This window comes from Olea europaea, unplaced genomic scaffold (genome assembly GCF_002742605.1).
Source record: "Olea europaea var. sylvestris unplaced genomic scaffold, O_europaea_v1 scaffold104, whole genome shotgun sequence".
Taxonomy (NCBI): Eukaryota; Viridiplantae; Streptophyta; class Magnoliopsida; order Lamiales; family Oleaceae; genus Olea; species Olea europaea.
The window spans coordinates 726,933-744,817 of record NW_019227738.1 but is presented as its reverse complement, the minus strand read 5'-3'; the positions used below and the strand labels follow the sequence as shown (position 1 = coordinate 744,817).

General features: G+C 31.7%; 1 protein-coding gene across 2 annotated transcripts; it reads left to right on the top strand.

Moving 5' to 3' along the window:
• Nucleotides 1-7,903: 7,903 nt before the first annotated feature.
• Nucleotides 7,904-13,367, top strand: LOC111372860 (calcium homeostasis endoplasmic reticulum protein-like). 2 transcript variants are annotated; one of them, XM_022995274.1, is made up of 5 exons: nt 7,904-8,052; nt 10,173-11,217; nt 11,981-12,264; nt 12,375-13,119; nt 13,260-13,367. In XM_022995274.1, the coding sequence occupies exons 2-5, from the start codon at nt 10,226-10,228 to the stop codon at nt 13,261-13,263; spliced, it is 2,025 nt and encodes a 674-aa protein (XP_022851042.1). In that variant the 5' UTR covers nt 7,904-8,052; nt 10,173-10,225; the 3' UTR covers nt 13,264-13,367. The 2 variants fall into 2 exon arrangements, with proteins under 2 accessions (XP_022851042.1, XP_022851041.1); XM_022995273.1 differs by having other exon boundaries at nt 12,375-13,335.
• The last annotated feature ends 4,518 nt before the right edge of the window (nt 13,368-17,885 follow it).

Genomic DNA, 17,885 nt, shown 5'->3' with positions numbered 1-17,885 from the left:
TTTTTTCTTTTTTTTTTTTTTTTTTTTTTTTTTTTTTTGGGACAATCTAATAATAGTTGTTTAAAGAAAAAAATAATTATGGGATTTTTTTTCTTTTTATATAATTTCGAAATGTTCACGACGAATTCATTTATTAATGGTGGAACATGGAGATAGAGGAGAAAGCTTGATTATTAATTGCATAGTGACCTCTGAATGAAAGAGCTTTGTTATGTGTGTGATTTTTGCAGGAAAACGGAGTCTCGGAGTAGAAAACATGTTTTGTTAACAAAGCCTTTATTCGAATAAGATTTGAGTGTTTTCTATAGCGATGACCCCTTTAATTATACAGACTGATACATGTATTGAAAGTTGGTATGAAAAAGTTAATTTATGGTTCTAATTGCTCTGAAAATTTCTTTCTTGCTCTTCCATCAATAGGAAGGGACAAGGACCCACATTTGCATGAGGATGAATTCTATTACTTAGCTTGAAAGATATTGTTACTCATACATGAAACAATATATTAATGTTCAGATACGAAAGAATTGAAATATTCGATATCTAAATCCTATAAGTAAATGGTATAAATTGTCCAAATAATTTTTTATTATTTTATATTTTATTATTATTATTATTATTTTAACCACGAACATACAATAAATATATTTATGACCAAGAAGCACATGACTTTTTTAGGTAGGCCCTGAAAAGATATTGGAGGTTGACATGCCAATTAACATATCGTATGTACTAGGATCAAGTTATCATTAAAATGTATTGCTTTTTCATTAAAAAAAAAAAAACTCATTTATGTCATTTTTTTTTTTTTTGCCGCGCTAGATGGGATAGCTGAGCAATTCCCTATTATTTTGTGATACTAATCCTAGCAAAACGAGTATAAACTAATATATTCAATGAGAAAAGTAAAATGAGACGAAGATTTAAACCTGGTATTTCTTTGTTGAAAATTATATGAGTTTGAAGGGCCCGAGCTATCAACCACTATTATCCATTTTTTTAGTTTAAAATAAAAGTTTGTTTTTTAAAGCAATTCTTATTTTACTGTAGTGAGAATCATGAAATGCGTGAAGAGTATTTGTTTTGAATGCATGCAAGCATAGTTGATTAACTTGTGTCAAGCAATCGTGACAATTAATTGGTTGATTAATATATGATAATTTCAATAGTTAACTTAGATTCATTGAATTGATTTGCCATTGAGTTAGCTTATTTCTGAGGAGTTCAATTTGACAAATTTTTATAAAAAATGATCTTACTAAAAAATAGATATTGTCTAGAGCTCCATCCAGATATAGTGAGCGTTAAACATGCTAATTCAATAATTATTCAAACAATCAAACGAAAGAGAAAATTATGCAAGGAAAATTAAGGATTATGTTACTATCTTATAGTATTAAATTTTCCACCTCTTTGTTTTATTTATTTTGAAGATAATTATATACACAGAACAATTTTTATTATTTATACCATATTCCAATTCCTCAAATTTTGCTCATTTTTGCCTTCATGTCCATACTTTTTCTGCTTTGCATTCTTATCGTTAAAATTTAATTATTTAGCACATTTTGTTTTTTATGATAAAACATGTATTCAAATGAAGGGCACATATTTTGTCAAACTTTGTTTTCAATGTTTATCTTTCTTATTGAAATACATAAGAAGTAAAATAGGTCTTTTTATGTTTATCTAGTGAATTTTTGGATGAAAACCATCATCGGAGACAAAAATGTGTAAAACAATAGAAGGTTGAAGACAAAGATACAATGAAAAAAATTGGAGACATAATTACAAAATGTGAAGGTCAAGAAAACGTGGCGTGCTGAATAAAAGACATGAGAAAGCAAAAATACTGAGTTTTGAAAGTCTATATATTAGACATTTGTGTTGCTCCGTCCACTTGAATGCCACATAAACTGCAATCCCTAAAATTCGTTGGAGATGCTCTTTAAACAATTGTTTGAAAAAATTGTCACATAAGTAAAAGAAGACAATGTTTGGAAAAATAATTTCCAATCTGTCAAGCTAGTGCGACTGAATATATAGACATTATCTAGAGTTTCGTCTAGATACAGAGTTTTCGTTAAATGTGCTGATTCGACAATTATTTAAGCAATAAAATGAAAGAAAAAAAATATAGAAAAGAGAATTAATGATTATATTTCTATTTTTAGTGTGTTAAAGTTTCTATCTTCCTCTTCAATTCATTAGACATTAATGCTCCATACACTACAAGCTCATATATTTGAATGTTAAAGTGCAATCTACGAACTAGAGATCTCTCATAATCATTAGCAGCACTATGGTTTCCAGTTCTTGGTTTATTCAACTTTACTTTTTAGTTATCTCGTGCATCAATAGGTTAATAAGAGTATGTTTGGGAGGGATATTTTACCAAAAAAAATTGATTTTTTGACCGTTAATTCACTATTTCAGTCGTAATTTTTGGCTTCTTCTCTCATAGATGGACCTCACTTTTCTTCTAACGGTCAAAAAATCAATTCTCAAAATCCCTCACAAACGGAACGTAAACAAGATGTCATGATTTTGACTAAATAGTACAATGACGATGTCAATATTTTTAAAATCAATTTAGTATATCAATTGGTAAATTCAACTAAACTTGAAAATGGTGTTTTATTGCATTATTACGTGAAATATCTCGATATTGTACAGAAACATTTCGAAATACATAAGAAGTAAAATAGGTCTTTTTATGTTTATCTAGTGAATTTTTGGATGAAAACCATCATCGGAGACAAAAATGTGTAAAACAATAGAAGGTTGAAGACAAAGATACAATGAAAAAAATTGGAGACATAATTGCAAAATGTGAAGGTCAAGAAAACGTGGCGTGCTGAATAAAAGACATGAGAAAGCAAAAATACTGAGTTTTGAAAGTCTATTTATTAGACATTTGTGTTGCTCCGTCCACTTGAATGCCACATAAACTGCAATCCCTAAAATTCGTTGGAGATGCTCTTTAAACAATTGTTTGAAAAAATTGTCACAAAAGTAAAAGAAGACAATGTTTGGAAAAATAATTTCCAATCTGTCAAGCTAGTGCGACTGAATATATAGACATTATCTAGAGTTTCGTCTAGATACAGAGTTTTCGTTAAATGTGCTGAATCGACAATTATTTAAGCAATAAAATGAGAGAAAAAAAATATAGAAAAGAGAATTAATGATTATATTTCTATTTTTAGTGTGTTAAAGTTTCTATCTTCCTCTTCAATTCATTAGACATTAATGCTCCATACACTACAAGCTCATATATTTGAATGTTAAAGTGCAATCTACCAACTAGAGATCTCTTATAATCATTAGCAGCACTATGGTTTCCAGTTCTTGGTTTATTCAACTTTACTTTTTAGTTATCTCATGCATCAATAGGTTAATAAGAGCATGTTTGGGAGGGATTTTTTACTCCAAAAAATTGATTTTTTGACCGTTATTTCATTATTTCAGCCGTAATTTTTGGCTTCTTCTCTCACAGGTGGACCTCACTTTTCTTCTAACGGTCAAAAAATCAATTCTCAAAATCCCTCACAAACGGAACGTAAACAAGATGTCATGATTTTGACTAAATAGTACAATGACGATGTCAATATTTTTAAAATCAATTTAGTATTTCAATTGGTAAATTCAACTAAACTTGAAAATGGTGTTTTATTGCATTATTACGTGAAATATCTCGATATTGTACAGAAACATTTAAAATTTAAATTTTACTTTGTAAAATTACTTTAAACATTGTTTGACTTTAAAATTCTTGGAGCATTATTGTCGAAATATACAAATCAAGAATTGAATAGTGAGTTCAGCTCTCGGACATCTTAAATAGGAATCTATTTAGTGAAATATCCTAATTGTCATATTTTTGTAGGTCTCCAACATCCTTTTGATGATATATGACTTCATCAATCAAATTAGTATTTAGTGATTGTGTTAAATTGATTACTTAAAATTGATTTTTTTTAATTAAAAATACATATGATTAAAAAATTAGGAAGCATTATAAATAAATGTGAAAAATAATTTTTGAAGAGCATTGAAAATGCGTATGAAGAAAGTAACTTTCAATAATCACTCCGAGCTCAAGATGAACTTCAAACTCAATTTTTTAAAGCACAAAGAGAGAATTTTTTGTTTGATAATTTTTCTATTGTTGAATTATTAATTTTAATAAATTATTTTAGCTTTTTGGTGAAATTGGTTTTTTGAGAAGTAATTTTATAAAAAGTAATTTATTAAAAGAATATGTGTTTAAAAAATAAAAATAACTATAAAAATGTGAAAAAAAATTATTTATTTATTTATTTGAAGATGCTGTAATTAAAAATGAGTGTGAAAAAAAATATTTTCAAAAAATGAAACCAAACTTTAATATTAAGCTCTTAGTTGATTCCATTGTTTCATTAAAATGAGTTTTATAAAAGTAAATTATTAGAAAATGTGTGGTTAAAAAGTAGGAAAAAATTTTGAATTTATATACAAAATATTTTATTTTGAGAATATGTGATTTAAAATAAATTTTAAAATAATGAGAATCAAATTAAGACTAAAGATTATTCAAAGTAAGCCAAAAACTGGCCGATCACTCCATGAACCGGTCCTACCTCAAACTTCCATTTCTTGTTTAGCATTTGTTGGAGTCCCTTTTTCAAGAAACTAATTTTTTCAAAATTTATTTTCAATCACATATTCTCTTATAAAAAAAATTTATATGTGAATTTAAAACTTTTTAATTCCAATTCTCCAATTAAAACACACCAAAACATGGGGCTCAAACATTGCTCATTTTCTTCAATTTTGCTACACGTACACGTCGGTGTACACTCTCCATGCTTTTTTTTTTTATTGGACGTGAGCCCCTCCTTCATGAGTCCCTCCTCATGTGAGGCGTTGATGTACAAATAACAGAATTTCATTTTCTTAGCACCAATTTAACTCAGTTCGACGCGAATTTTATTGTTAAGGACAAGCCCAATGCCAATATCATTGCACCATTTTTTGGTGTAAAGTTGCTCCAATGCATGGCCAAACTTTGCACCATTGCACCAAAATGGTGCAAACTGTATAAAGTCTCTTTTGTTATTTTTTATCATTTCTCAAATAAATTTGATAAAGATATTTATGTCATTTGTGCTATATATTTTTTAATAAAATAAATTATTATTTGCATTAAAAATAAATTTTAAATGTAAGAAATAATAATTAATAAATTAATTAAAAGAAGAAAAAATTTTAAAATATTACAATCGCGATTATTTGGGAAATTTTTGAATAGTGTATTGATGAAAAATGCGTGGTTAAAAAATAAGAAAAAGTTTTGAATTTATGTTTAATATTATTTTATTGAAAAATGTGTGATTAAAATGATGTCAAAATACTGCTGCAATCCCTAAAATTCGTTGGAGATGCTCTTTAAACAATTGTTTGAAAAAATTGTCACAAAAGTAAAAGAAGACAATGTTTGGAAAAATAATTTCCAATCTGTCAAGCTAGTGCGACTGAATATATAGACATTATCTAGAGTTTCGTCTAGATACAGAGTTTTCGTTAAATGTGCTGAATCGACAATTATTTAAGCAATAAAATGAGAGAAAAAAAATATAGAAAAGAGAATTAATGATTATATTTCTATTTTTAGTGTGTTAAAGTTTCTATCTTCCTCTTCAATTCATTAGACATTAATGCTCCATACACTACAAGCTCATATATTTGAATGTTAAAGTGCAATCTACCAACTAGAGATCTCTTATAATCATTAGCAGCACTATGGTTTCCAGTTCTTGGTTTATTCAACTTTACTTTTTAGTTATCTCATGCATCAATAGGTTAATAAGAGCATGTTTGGGAGGGATTTTTTACTCCAAAAAATTGATTTTTTGACCGTTATTTCATTATTTCAGCCGTAATTTTTGGCTTCTTCTCTCACAGGTGGACCTCACTTTTCTTCTAACGGTCAAAAAATCAATTCTCAAAATCCCTCACAAATGGGGCGTAAACAAGATGTCATGATTTTGACTAAATAGTACAATGACGATGTCAATATTTTTAAAATCAATTTAGTATTTCAATTGGTAAATTCAACTAAACTTGAAAATGGTGTTTTATTGCATTATTACGTGAAATATCTCGATATTGTACAGAAACATTTAAAATTTAAATTTTACTTTGTAAAATTACTTTAAACATTGTTTGACTTTAAAATTCTTGGAGCATTATTGTCGAAATATACAAATCAAGAATTGAATAGTGAGTTCAGCTCTCGGACATCTTAAATAGGAATCTATTTAGTGAAATATCCTAATTGTCATATTTTTGTAGGTCTCCAACATCCTTTTGATGATATATGACTTCATCAATCAAATTAGTATTTAGTGATTGTGTTAAATTGATTACTTAAAATTGATTTTTTTTAATTAAAAATACATATGATTAAAAAATTAGGAAGCATTATAAATAAATGTGAAAAATAATTTTTGAAGAGCATTGAAAATGCGTATGAAGAAAGTAACTTTCAATAATCACTCCGAGCTCAAGATGAACTTCAAACTCAATTTTTTAAAGCACAAAGAGAGAATTTTTTGTTTGATAATTTTTCTATTGTTGAATTATTAATTTTAATAAATTATTTTAGCTTTTTGGTGAAATTGGTTTTTTGAGAAGTAATTTTATAAAAAGTAATTTATTAAAAGAATATGTGTTTAAAAAATAAAAATAACTATAAAAATGTGAAAAAAAATTATTTATTTATTTATTTGAAGATGCTGTAATTAAAAATGAGTGTGAAAAAAAATATTTTCAAAAAATGAAACCAAACTTTAATATTAAGCTCTTAGTTGATTCCATTGTTTCATTAAAATGAGTTTTATAAAAGTAAATTATTAGAAAATGTGTGGTTAAAAAGTAGGAAAAAATTTTGAATTTATATACAAAATATTTTATTTTGAGAATATGTGATTTAAAATAAATTTTAAAATAATGAGAATCAAATTAAGACTAAAGATTATTCAAAGTAAGCCAAAAACTGGCCGATCACTCCATGAACCGGTCCTACCTCAAACTTCCATTTCTTGTTTAGCATTTGTTGGAGTCCCTTTTTCAAGAAACTAATTTTTTCAAAATTTATTTTCAATCACATATTCTCTTATAAAAAAAATTTATATGTGAATTTAAAACTTTTTAATTCCAATTCTCCAATTAAAACACACCAAAACATGGGGCTCAAACATTGCTCATTTTCTTCAATTTTGCTACACGTACACGTCGGTGTACACTCTCCATGCTTTTTTTTTTTATTGGACGTGAGCCCCTCCTTCATGAGTCCCTCCTCATGTGAGGCGTTGATGTACAAATAACAGAATTTCATTTTCTTAGCACCAATTTAACTCAGTTCGACGCGAATTTTATTGTTAAGGACAAGCCCAATGCCAATATCATTGCACCATTTTTTGGTGTAAAGTTGCTCCAATGCATGGCCAAACTTTGCACCATTGCACCAAAATGGTGCAAACTGTATAAAGTCTCTTTTGTTATTTTTTATCATTTCTCAAATAAATTTGATAAAGATATTTATGTCATTTGTGCTATATATTTTTTAATAAAATAAATTATTATTTGCATTAAAAATAAATTTTAAATGTAAGAAATAATAATTAATAAATTAATTAAAAGAAGAAAAAATTTTAAAATATTACAATCGCGATTATTTGGGAAATTTTTGAATAGTGTATTGATGAAAAATGCGTGGTTAAAAAATAAGAAAAAGTTTTGAATTTATGTTTAATATTATTTTATTGAAAAATGTGTGATTAAAATGATGTCAAAATACTGTTGAAAAATAAATTTTTCCAAAAAAAGGGCTCAAACCTGGGCTAAACTTACTTTTCTTCTTTTCCTCCCCCTTCCACTATAGCTCTGTGTCTTCTCCCCAACTCCCCACCTCTGCCCAAAACTCAGTAAATCCGCAAATCAGATGTCTCATGTCTGCAGTTCTAATTTTCACGCTCTCTCAATTCGGCTGTTGGGCAACTATTTCAGGTACTCCCCAAATCCTTTCTATGTTTTCTTCCTCTTCTCATGCGTGCGTGCAGATCTTTGTTTTCTTACTTCCAATCAGGACTAGGGATTGACGCTTTCAATTTGAGGTTCTTTGATATGTCTGTGATTTTTTCGTAATTACGTTTGTTAGATTTGCCTAAAGTAGTATTGCTTGAAAATTCACTCTGATTAGTCGGTAATGTAAATAATATATTTTGGCTCAATTCACTTATATGCTGCTGAAATCAAAGTAATATTATGTTGACTGTCTTGCAGTAGTCTTGAATGTGTTTTAGATACGAGTGATGACATTATGGCACGATGGTGGTTTGTGAGTGTCATTTGTCTCTATGGGTAAAAATAAAACCTTGGAGGTATAAGTACTAGAAAATGTAACTAGTCTATCATCTACAAGAATTGAAAGACATTGACTTTGAGAGAAAAAACCAAGTCCTTGAAAGTTTGTAGTTGTTAATATCATTAGCCGTGAAAAGTTTATTATAAGGGAAAAAAGGACTCTGCCTTCATTTGTAGGAGGCAATATTTGGATTTTATTCATTATTTTTTATTGGTTAATCCACAAATTTATAAAGGTACAAAATCTAAGAAACATGTTTTTATATTTTCTGTTCTTTTTATTCATTTGGAGATCTGAGGTGGTCTTAGTTTTGTAACCTTCTTTCTATTTCTTTCATGCACCAACACATACGTACAATCTAAGGCCACACCTAATTCCATTAGACGCTTCCAGGGTTTGTGTTGAATGAAGATTCACTCTTTTGCACAATTGGGCATTTTGAGAAACCTTTTGCACTGTTGTTTTTAATTGCACCTTGTCCATTATTAGCTAAAAATTAAATTTTGTTTTACTGAAAGAATTAGAATTTGCAGCATATCAGTATTTTATTTTTTCATTTATTATTATTATTATTATTATTATTATTATTTTTAAGTGCATGAATATTTAACTGTACATTAACTTGGTGTTTAATGTTGATTATAGCTCCAAAGTATGCTGAACTTCACTTGAATCGGAAATTTTCTGGGTAACAGGCATAAGAAATTGTTATATTGAACTGAGCTCTTTAATATAGTTGGTCCAAATGGTGTGTCCTTGTTTTTTCTGAGAGACAATATAAAGATAAGCTGCGACTTCATATAATTTTTTCTGAAACGTGTTCCGTTTAAAAAGGAGAAAAAATATCACATTCCATTTGTAATCAGACAATCAGGGCTTTCAAGTGCAATATGAAATATAGAATATAAAGAAAGCTTTGAGCTTTTGTGTTGGAATTTATGAATCACAGAGAGTGAGTGTTTGTTTGTTTGTAAGTGGCGAGGACGGAGGGGAAGGTGGGGGGAGGAAAATTGGCCATTCACTTCATATTAAAGTTTGCAAGGATCTATCTGAAAATTGGCATAATCAGAGGTGACGACAAATCTGGAGAATTTCTACTTCAAAAGTTATGCTGCTCCTATCTTCCTCCCTTTACCTCGTATCTGCCATTTTTACCAAGGAGCTGTCCATGTATTTCTCAAATTTTCTTAATAACATGATATGACAATCATTTGTCATCTAAATATTGTAGAACATATTTACCAGAATTTAATTCATCTTCAATTTTTTTTTCTCAGAACGTCCTTCTGTTTCTTCTGCCTACTGAAACGTTTCTACTTCAATTTCTTTTCCTAAATAAATTACTGGAAAAATATTTGGTGAATTGCTGAAGTAAGTCTGAACTCTACGAAAAATAGACCCATTTTTCATTGCCATTTTTTTGAGCAAACATGATAAAAATCTGTCCTTTTTCAAACTGCATTTTTTAGAGTTCTATATTATAGATCTGATACCAATCTGACGCTTTCTAGTTTCTATTACCGTCAAGTTAATAGAACTTGCAGTTTAGTATACATAGTTTATCTACTTCCTAAAGTTAAAATTTAATGTTTATAGTTGAAGAAGTAAAGTCTCGTTTACCCAGCCTCTGTTTTACTTCCTTCATTCACTATTATTATTATTTTTTTGTATTGCATATTATTATAAAGGAATTTAATCTTCTCTTCTATTTCTTGAACAATAGCTTGTTCTTACTGCTGTTTTTGTTGAATCATTTGGTCAGAGTAATTTTCTCTAGGCTGCATACTGCGGAAATTTCCAGTTCTATATTTGCTTATGGATCGGCCTCATGATTATGCTGCCGCTATGGCATTCGCTCAACAGCAGCAAGTCACAAATATTCAACAGCAGCAACAATATGGTGGTTTTCATCCTCAACATCTACAATTTCCTCCATCTATTCATGGTCCTCCTTTTCTGCCCCCACATCCTCCTCTCCAACAGTTTCCATATGGACAGCAAATGCAGCAACATCAACACTATCCGTATCCTCCTCTTCCGCACCTCCACCAGCAGCCACCACCTGCCTTCCCACCACGCGTGCCTCCTCATCTTGTTCCCTCTCCTTTCCACGGCCCATATGACTCTGCACCACCTCCTGCTCCACCTCCATCTGATCCTGAACTACAAAAGCGTATTGATAAATTGGTTGAGTATGCTGTCAAGAATGGTCCCGAGTTTGAAGCTGTGGTTCGTGAAAGAGAGCAAGAAAACCCTGCTTACAATTTTCTCTTTGGAGGGGAAGGCCATAGTTACTACCGCTATAAGCTTTGGGTGGCAACAAGACATCTAGGGGGTCCCTTCACCCCTCATTTCCCACCCTCTTCTTTGCCCGTGATGCATCCTCCCAACCCCATAATGGGTTCTTCCCCTATGAATGCTCCTAATGCTGCTGCAGGGGTTTCTTCTTCAGTGTTGGGCGCACCTCACTTGCAACAACATCCTTTTCCACCATTCTACGAGCAGCAGCTCCCCCACAAATCTCAGCCTTTCATTGGTCACGGTCGTCCAGAATATGATCAGTCTTTTAGGTCTTTCAAAGGTTTGTCTAGACCACTTCCTTCCGATGTTGAAATGGAGCTGAATGGTGTTCTCGACAGTCTCACTGGTACCAAAGAGTCGATCAAAGGTGCAAAGACTTGGTTTATGCAAAGATCTCCTTTTGTACCTGCCCTGGCTGAGGCACTGAGAGACAGGATATTTTCCTTTGATGATCCCGAGAGACAACTGCATATAATTTACCTTGCAAATGATATTCTATTTGACAGGTAGTCTTCAATTGCTAAAAGCTTGGTACTACTTTATAAATTATTGATTACAAATTTTTTGTTGGAAGAGTAACTTGATTTTGATTTTTGAGAAGTGATTTTGTGAAAATGAATTTTTTATTGGAAAATGTGTGATTGAGAAAGAGTTAGAGGAAAATTGATTTTGAAAAAAAAAAATAAAAAAATCAAACAAGGCCTAAGCCAATTTTTAGTCTTAATGGATTTTGAGAAACATATGTGGGCATGATACAAGGGTAGAGTATTATGTTCTTACTTCATTGATGATGAACTGACATTTGGAGGGTTGTTGCTATCTGCGCGGACTATGTTGTCTTGGAAGAACTTGAGAAGTTTCAGTCCTGGCATGCCAGTCACATTGCTTTCATAATTTTCAGCTTTTTGCTAAATATTCTTTCATGCCTACTGGCTAATGCAAGTAATTAAAAGCACTTAATAAAAGTAAAGTTATTCTAGTTTTGGGTTCTCTTAACCTCTTCTTTAAATTCTTTATAAGATTGTCTTTTGTCTGCTACATGTAATTACACTACTAAATGCTGACTATTGTGTATTAGTAGTTTTGAAGTAGCCCTTTTAGGTGTTACAGGGCCATCATCATCCCCCTCCTAGAAAGCAACTTTAGCATTTAGTCGTTTTTGACAAGAAACATATATCAGGACATTATGGATATGTAAGATCTCAAGGGTTCCTCAGAATTCATTATATTTCTTCCACATATTTATATTTGGATTTCTGAAATATACAGCTTGCAGAGGCGGGGCAATCCTCATGAATTGGATAAGGAGGCACTTGCATTTAAGCCGGTTTTAGGTTCTATGATGGCAAGGATTTACCACAACCCTTTAAACAAGGGAGAAAACCAGTCCCGCCTTCAGAAAATATTACAATTCTGGGCTTCCAAGGACGTTTTCGATCAGGATACTATTCATGGGCTTGAAAATGAGATGGTGAGTGGGCAAGCTCAGAATTCTCTTCCAGGTCCTCACGGAGACTTATCTGCAGTTGCATTAGATCCTTCTGTGGTCATAGGTAGCTTCTGTTCGTTCTAGCAGTTTTTGAATGAAAATTAACCAAAGTATTTTTTTCATGTAACTTCAAACATTCTCTACTTGCTCTGGTAATTTTTACTTCCCATGCAGGACCCCACCAAGCGGCAAATCATAATTCATTACAGTGGCAGCCTGATAAGCAAAACTCGATTCGAAATATGGCGGTTCAAGAACAAGCTCCTCTTATACCATCAATGGCACCATCTTTAGCACCCCAACAATTTCATCCTACATCTGTTCCTTCCAGTGGGTTTGCGCCTATGCCTGTGCCATCTTCTATACAGCAATCAAATCAACCACCTGCACCTCATCTTAGCAAGGTTGGTGAAAAACTGCCTCCATATCCTCTGTTCCCACCTGGTCTCATTCCCGGTATGGTGAGAAAAATGCAGATTGGTAGTGGGGTGCCTTACTCTCCCATGAGCCCCCTGGATATTCCCACTGTTATACCTCCTTCCAATGTATCCCCATCTGAAATCAATGAGAGAGTGTCGAAGTTCTTTAGAGAGATTGGTGAGATTAATCCGTCTGAAGGAGCCGCTAAACCATCCGAGCCAAGGGATGCTGAGGATTATGAATACGAAAGAGGGCTTCCCATCCGTAAGGGAGGGGCCTGCATTCCTCCACCTCCAGGTCTAAATACAGACCCTAATTCTGAGACTTTTGACGACGGAAATGTAGAGCAAAAACCCGGATCTAGTAGTTCTGGTAGGCTGGGCCTCGGGGCAAAAGCTGATCCAAACGAGGCTAGTCAATATGATGATGTCTATACCTCCTACAGGAGAGAAAGAAGCACCAATTACCATTCATCTATGAGTGCAAGAGCTGCGCCGAGGTAAAGCAATTTAAAATAAATACTATTCCCGGCGGAGAGAATCTGGAAAAGAATCTAAATTTCATCGTTGCTGGATTCAGTTAGATGATTTCTGGAGTTGTATCTTTGTGCTTGCTATGATTTATATTTTTACTATTTAGGTGAATACTTTGATGGGAGAATTCAAATATTTTGGATGGTTGATGCCAATTTTGAAATATTCCACAGTTCCACCAACTGCAATATGGAAACGAACCTCTTGTCAACAATGCTGCCTTTTTTTAATAATTGCATGTCAAGGACAACAAATGTTTACTTACTTTATTTTTAATAAAATGTTAACTTTTTTTCTTAAAACAAAGTTTTATTATTCAAAATAAGCCCTTGTTTGAAAGATTTATTATTATTATTATTATTATTATTATTATTGGAAAGAATAAGTTTTTGAATAGTAAATTTTGGAAGAATGTGTGATAAAAAAGTAAGGAAAAGCTTTAGATTTACGTGAAGAATATTTTATTATGAGAATATGTGGTTGAAAATGAATTTGTGAAAAAAAGAATAAGAAAGATTGATTGTTAAACAAGAGCAAGTAACTTACTCGCCATTTTCGCTCTACTTTTAACTAGCATATCTTGAGCAAAGTATGATTACGTTAACGTTGTACCGTTTTAAAAAATATGAAATCTCAATAGACGATGTTTTAGACAATAAATTCTTAAATTTCATTTAAAATTTTCTATTACGGAAAAAATATCCAATACTTGAAAACTTGTCACGTGCAAGTGCTCATCAAATCAACTAGTTGTAAAAGAGGATTAATTGGTCGAATGGTAAATGAACTTTAACCTTTGTTTTCAAAATTACACATGAGCTCACAATTTTTTTTTATTTTTTTATTTTTATCCATACATAAATTTGGTCCTGTTTGATTCCCAGTAACTCAATTTATAGTTTGTTACAGAATAATTTCACATAATAAAATATTCTAAACGTATTATTGAAAATTCATTTTTTTCCCTATTAATGAGAATCAAGTAGGCTCTTAATTTCGTCAAATTTAATGGGATAATTCACGTGGCAAATGATGTGCTTACGTTGTTATGGCGTGGTAGATGATATATGAATCTTACCCCTTGTTTTAAAATTATTTATGCTTAGAAATCATATGTGACTCTAATTGACATGTATTTGATTTAAGCCAAATCGTAATCTGGTTGTGCTTCCAATGAAAACAAATTCTCATAGGTGCAACTCGACCATAGAATATATCTATAGCATATTATTAAGTGTTTTTTTATTTTTTGTTTCCATTAAGCAAAGATTTGATCAATAAATTGCCAAACTTCATAGCCAAATTCTGAAGTCGAACACATGCAATGCCAACATCGGTCACCCTCACTGAATTTTCGAAAACCTTCAATTAAACCTTGTAAAATTTAAATTTTCAGATTTTTTTAAAATTTTTTTCACAATTTATTTTAGGCAATTTTTCGTCTCGCCCTCATTGAAGAATAATTTTGGGTCCGCCCCTGAATGCCAGCTGCATTTAGTATTCATTGGTGAAGCTCTTGCATTCTTCTGGTTATGATGCAGCTAAAATGTACAACAAAGTGGCACGATTTTGGCAGAATTTTCACTCTCCATATACAAAGCTTCTTATTATATTCGAAATATTTCTATAAATATTGCATAATGGCGTCCGTCTGAGAGGGGTTGATTTCAAATGGTTTCCCGAACTCTACTTTTTCTATTATCAAATTATGAATAATGTTATAGTTCTATATAACATTCTAGTGACTAAGAATTTACAGTCGTGAGGAATATTATAAATTACACAATAATATTGCCAATATTAAATTATGAATGGATGGAAAACAAGTTCGCGAGTTCGTATATGATTTTGTAAGTCGAGTTCATACATGATTTTGAAATAAAGGGTAAAATTTATTTACTCGTGTCCGCATATTTAACCCATCAACGGTCACACATGCCATAACCACGTCGGCTATGTTATTTGCCATGTAGATTGTTATGTCAATTTTGAATGGAGAAACAAATTCACAACTGCATGTGTAACTTTAAAATAAAATTGAATTCATTTATAATTTTGAAAAAAAGGTAAAGTTTTATACATTTTGCATAATTGACGCTCTAAAAAATGAAACTTGTTTTAGTAATTCAGTTTCAGTACTCGTTTACACAAAAAGGGGTCTCACAGGTACACATGTGAAACAATTTTTTGATTGGGCAAACAAATACATGTAAGACAAATACCTTATCCGCATATAATAATGTATTTAGTATTAATGGTTGACGGATTGCTTTTGTCTTACTAGGTACCACATTTTAAGATATATAAAACGATCCAAGATAATGTTCGTTAGATTATTCCTTCTCTTTCTCGGCACACATGGTTTAACATGTGAACTTTGGTTCATGTCCACCTTTCTAATTTTTCAATGATATTTATTCTATCGTCTTTTAACACTAGAGCAACATCATTGTGTTATTTCATATCTATTGCTGACAAGAAAGGAACACAATCGTCAACTAGAGATTTATTGCCATACAACCAACCATTTCAAACAAGAGTATTATGTATAACCATGAAAGAGGATCTAGGGCTGAAATTGACGATTTGTCACAATGTTAGTCTCATTAAGCCTTTGTTTTTCAATTATTCTATCACATTATTTTTTCTACAGCATTCATTTTCAGCCACACGTCCTTCATTAAGATAATATTACACATAAATAAAAAAAATTTCTTTCTTTTTTAACCATATAGTTTAACAGCAATTACTATTTCATAATATACTTTTTGAAATTAAAGGAGTACAAACAGGCCCTAAAAAAGAGTTTCATTTATGTGGATACGACAATATCACATTCTTCAACTAAATGTTTTGTCCATTAGCCACCAATTCTGCTTAAAATGTGTTTCAAGCAAATGATCAAGAAATGTCTCCAATACAACGGTTGCTCAAATTCATATATCAACTATTTCCAAGAGTTTTTAATTCTATAATCCACCAAAATTTTCAAACCATGCATGATAGAGTAGTAACAAGGATAGACAAGTTGACATAAGACATATTCTTGATTTATTGATTTTAATATTCACCATTTTCTTGAAGGTGTGATCGTGTTCATAATTTAATATCTCTTAATCAAATTTACTTTTTATTCATATATTTCATAATTTTCAAAATAATTACTCACTCATTATTCAGCTTATAATCAATTAAAATTTTAGTTTAATCACTTCCCAAACCAGCATTAATTAGTGAAAATAGCTAAATTATTATCTTCGACTCAGCCGGTCAAAATAGCCCAGTTAGAGTTGAACCTCTCTCCATTTCGGTCAAAATAAGTTTCACAGTGAGCAGCAAAGTTGAGAAATGCCGCCAAATAATAGGCGACAGCAAAGCACAGCCTACTTGACATCCAACATTTACTATATACATGCGCACAATTTTTCATTAAAGCAAATTCAGCAACAAAAGGAAAATTTTCCGCCGATTTGAAACCCCAAAATTAGTAGAGGTTGATGAAGAAAGGCAAAATCGGGGGATTTGCATGCAAGCCATTTTTCGAAAGATCCCCATTTTACTTACCTATTTCATACATCAGCAGCATTGGCGGTGTATTGAGCTGGCTTTGCTATAAATTCGTTGCATTTATGCTTATAGGGTTTTCCGCCAGTGTTTTGTGAGTTTGAGTGAAAAAATTGTGGTGGGCTTTTGGATTTGTCACGAGCTGAACCTTACCTCGCAACCACGACTTGCACAGATCAATAATGGAATTCTCACAAGCTGAATTTGTAACCAAATTAAGAGAAAACGGAATGGGAGAAGGGGAAAACGGCAAAACAAGAAGAAGGGAGATGAGAAAAGCTGTTGATTCAATCAACAATTCCATTGAAATTTGACAGAAGATATTACACACTCTCTTTCCAAACCCTTTACACCGTATTTATCTGCTTACCTCTACAGTGAAGAAGCGTGATTCTCAGCTGATAAAATGTAAAAAACGTTTCTAGTTTATTACAATTAATCAAAGTAAAATGACACCGTTTTGATAAGTTGTCACGACACCATTTTTGAATTCAAAAACAGTCAAGTCCATTGCCTTCTTCTTCCTTTTCTATTTCTGGTTTTGCTGATTCTTTTCCCCCCAATTATTTTCCACATAACAACCCTTCCTCTCACCTTGATCTTGTCCCCAAGATCTACAGATTGGAAATTGGGACCGAATCCATTCAACGTCCTCCCAGGTTGCACTCTCTAGGGTAAATCAGACCAATGGATAAGTCATTGTATTGCCATATGGTTCCTGAGCTTCACCAAACTGGATTGCAAGACTACTAGGGGGTAATGTGCTAACTGTAGTGACTGTTTTTCCTCAAGTAGTTGTTGAACCGGCACAGTGCTGTCGCCAAGCTTTTTCTTCAATAGTGATACATGGAAAACTGAATTAAATTTTGAACCTTCCAGTAGTGCCAATTGATATGCCACAACTCCTATCTTCTTAAGGATTTGATAAGGACCAAAATATCTAGCATTGAGTTTATGGTTAGGCCCGGGTTCCACTGAATATTGAGTATAGGGGTATAGCTTGAGGAAAACCCAATCATCCACTTCAAAAGACCCTGCTCCCTTGTTTTTGTCTGCATAAAGTTTTCTCCTAGTCATGGCCTGAGACAGGTTCTCCTTTAACTGTTGGTTTAATTTGTATCTCTGCATCTCCACCACTAGCCTCTTTATTTCTGTTTTCTGACTAAAA

What these genes read in the sequence shown, in the direction of transcription:
- LOC111372860 (XM_022995274.1), top strand. Translation starts at nt 10,226, where the DNA reads ATGGATCGGCCTCATGATTATGCTGCCGCTATGGCATTCGCTCAACAG. An exon ending in AATGATATTCTATTTGACAG is followed by an intron (nt 11,218 to 11,980) that starts GTAGTCTTCAAT and finishes TGAAATATACAG; the next exon opens with CTTGCAGAGGCGGGGCAATC. An exon ending in AGATCCTTCTGTGGTCATAG is followed by an intron (nt 12,265 to 12,374) that starts GTAGCTTCTGTT and finishes CTTCCCATGCAG; the next exon opens with GACCCCACCAAGCGGCAAAT.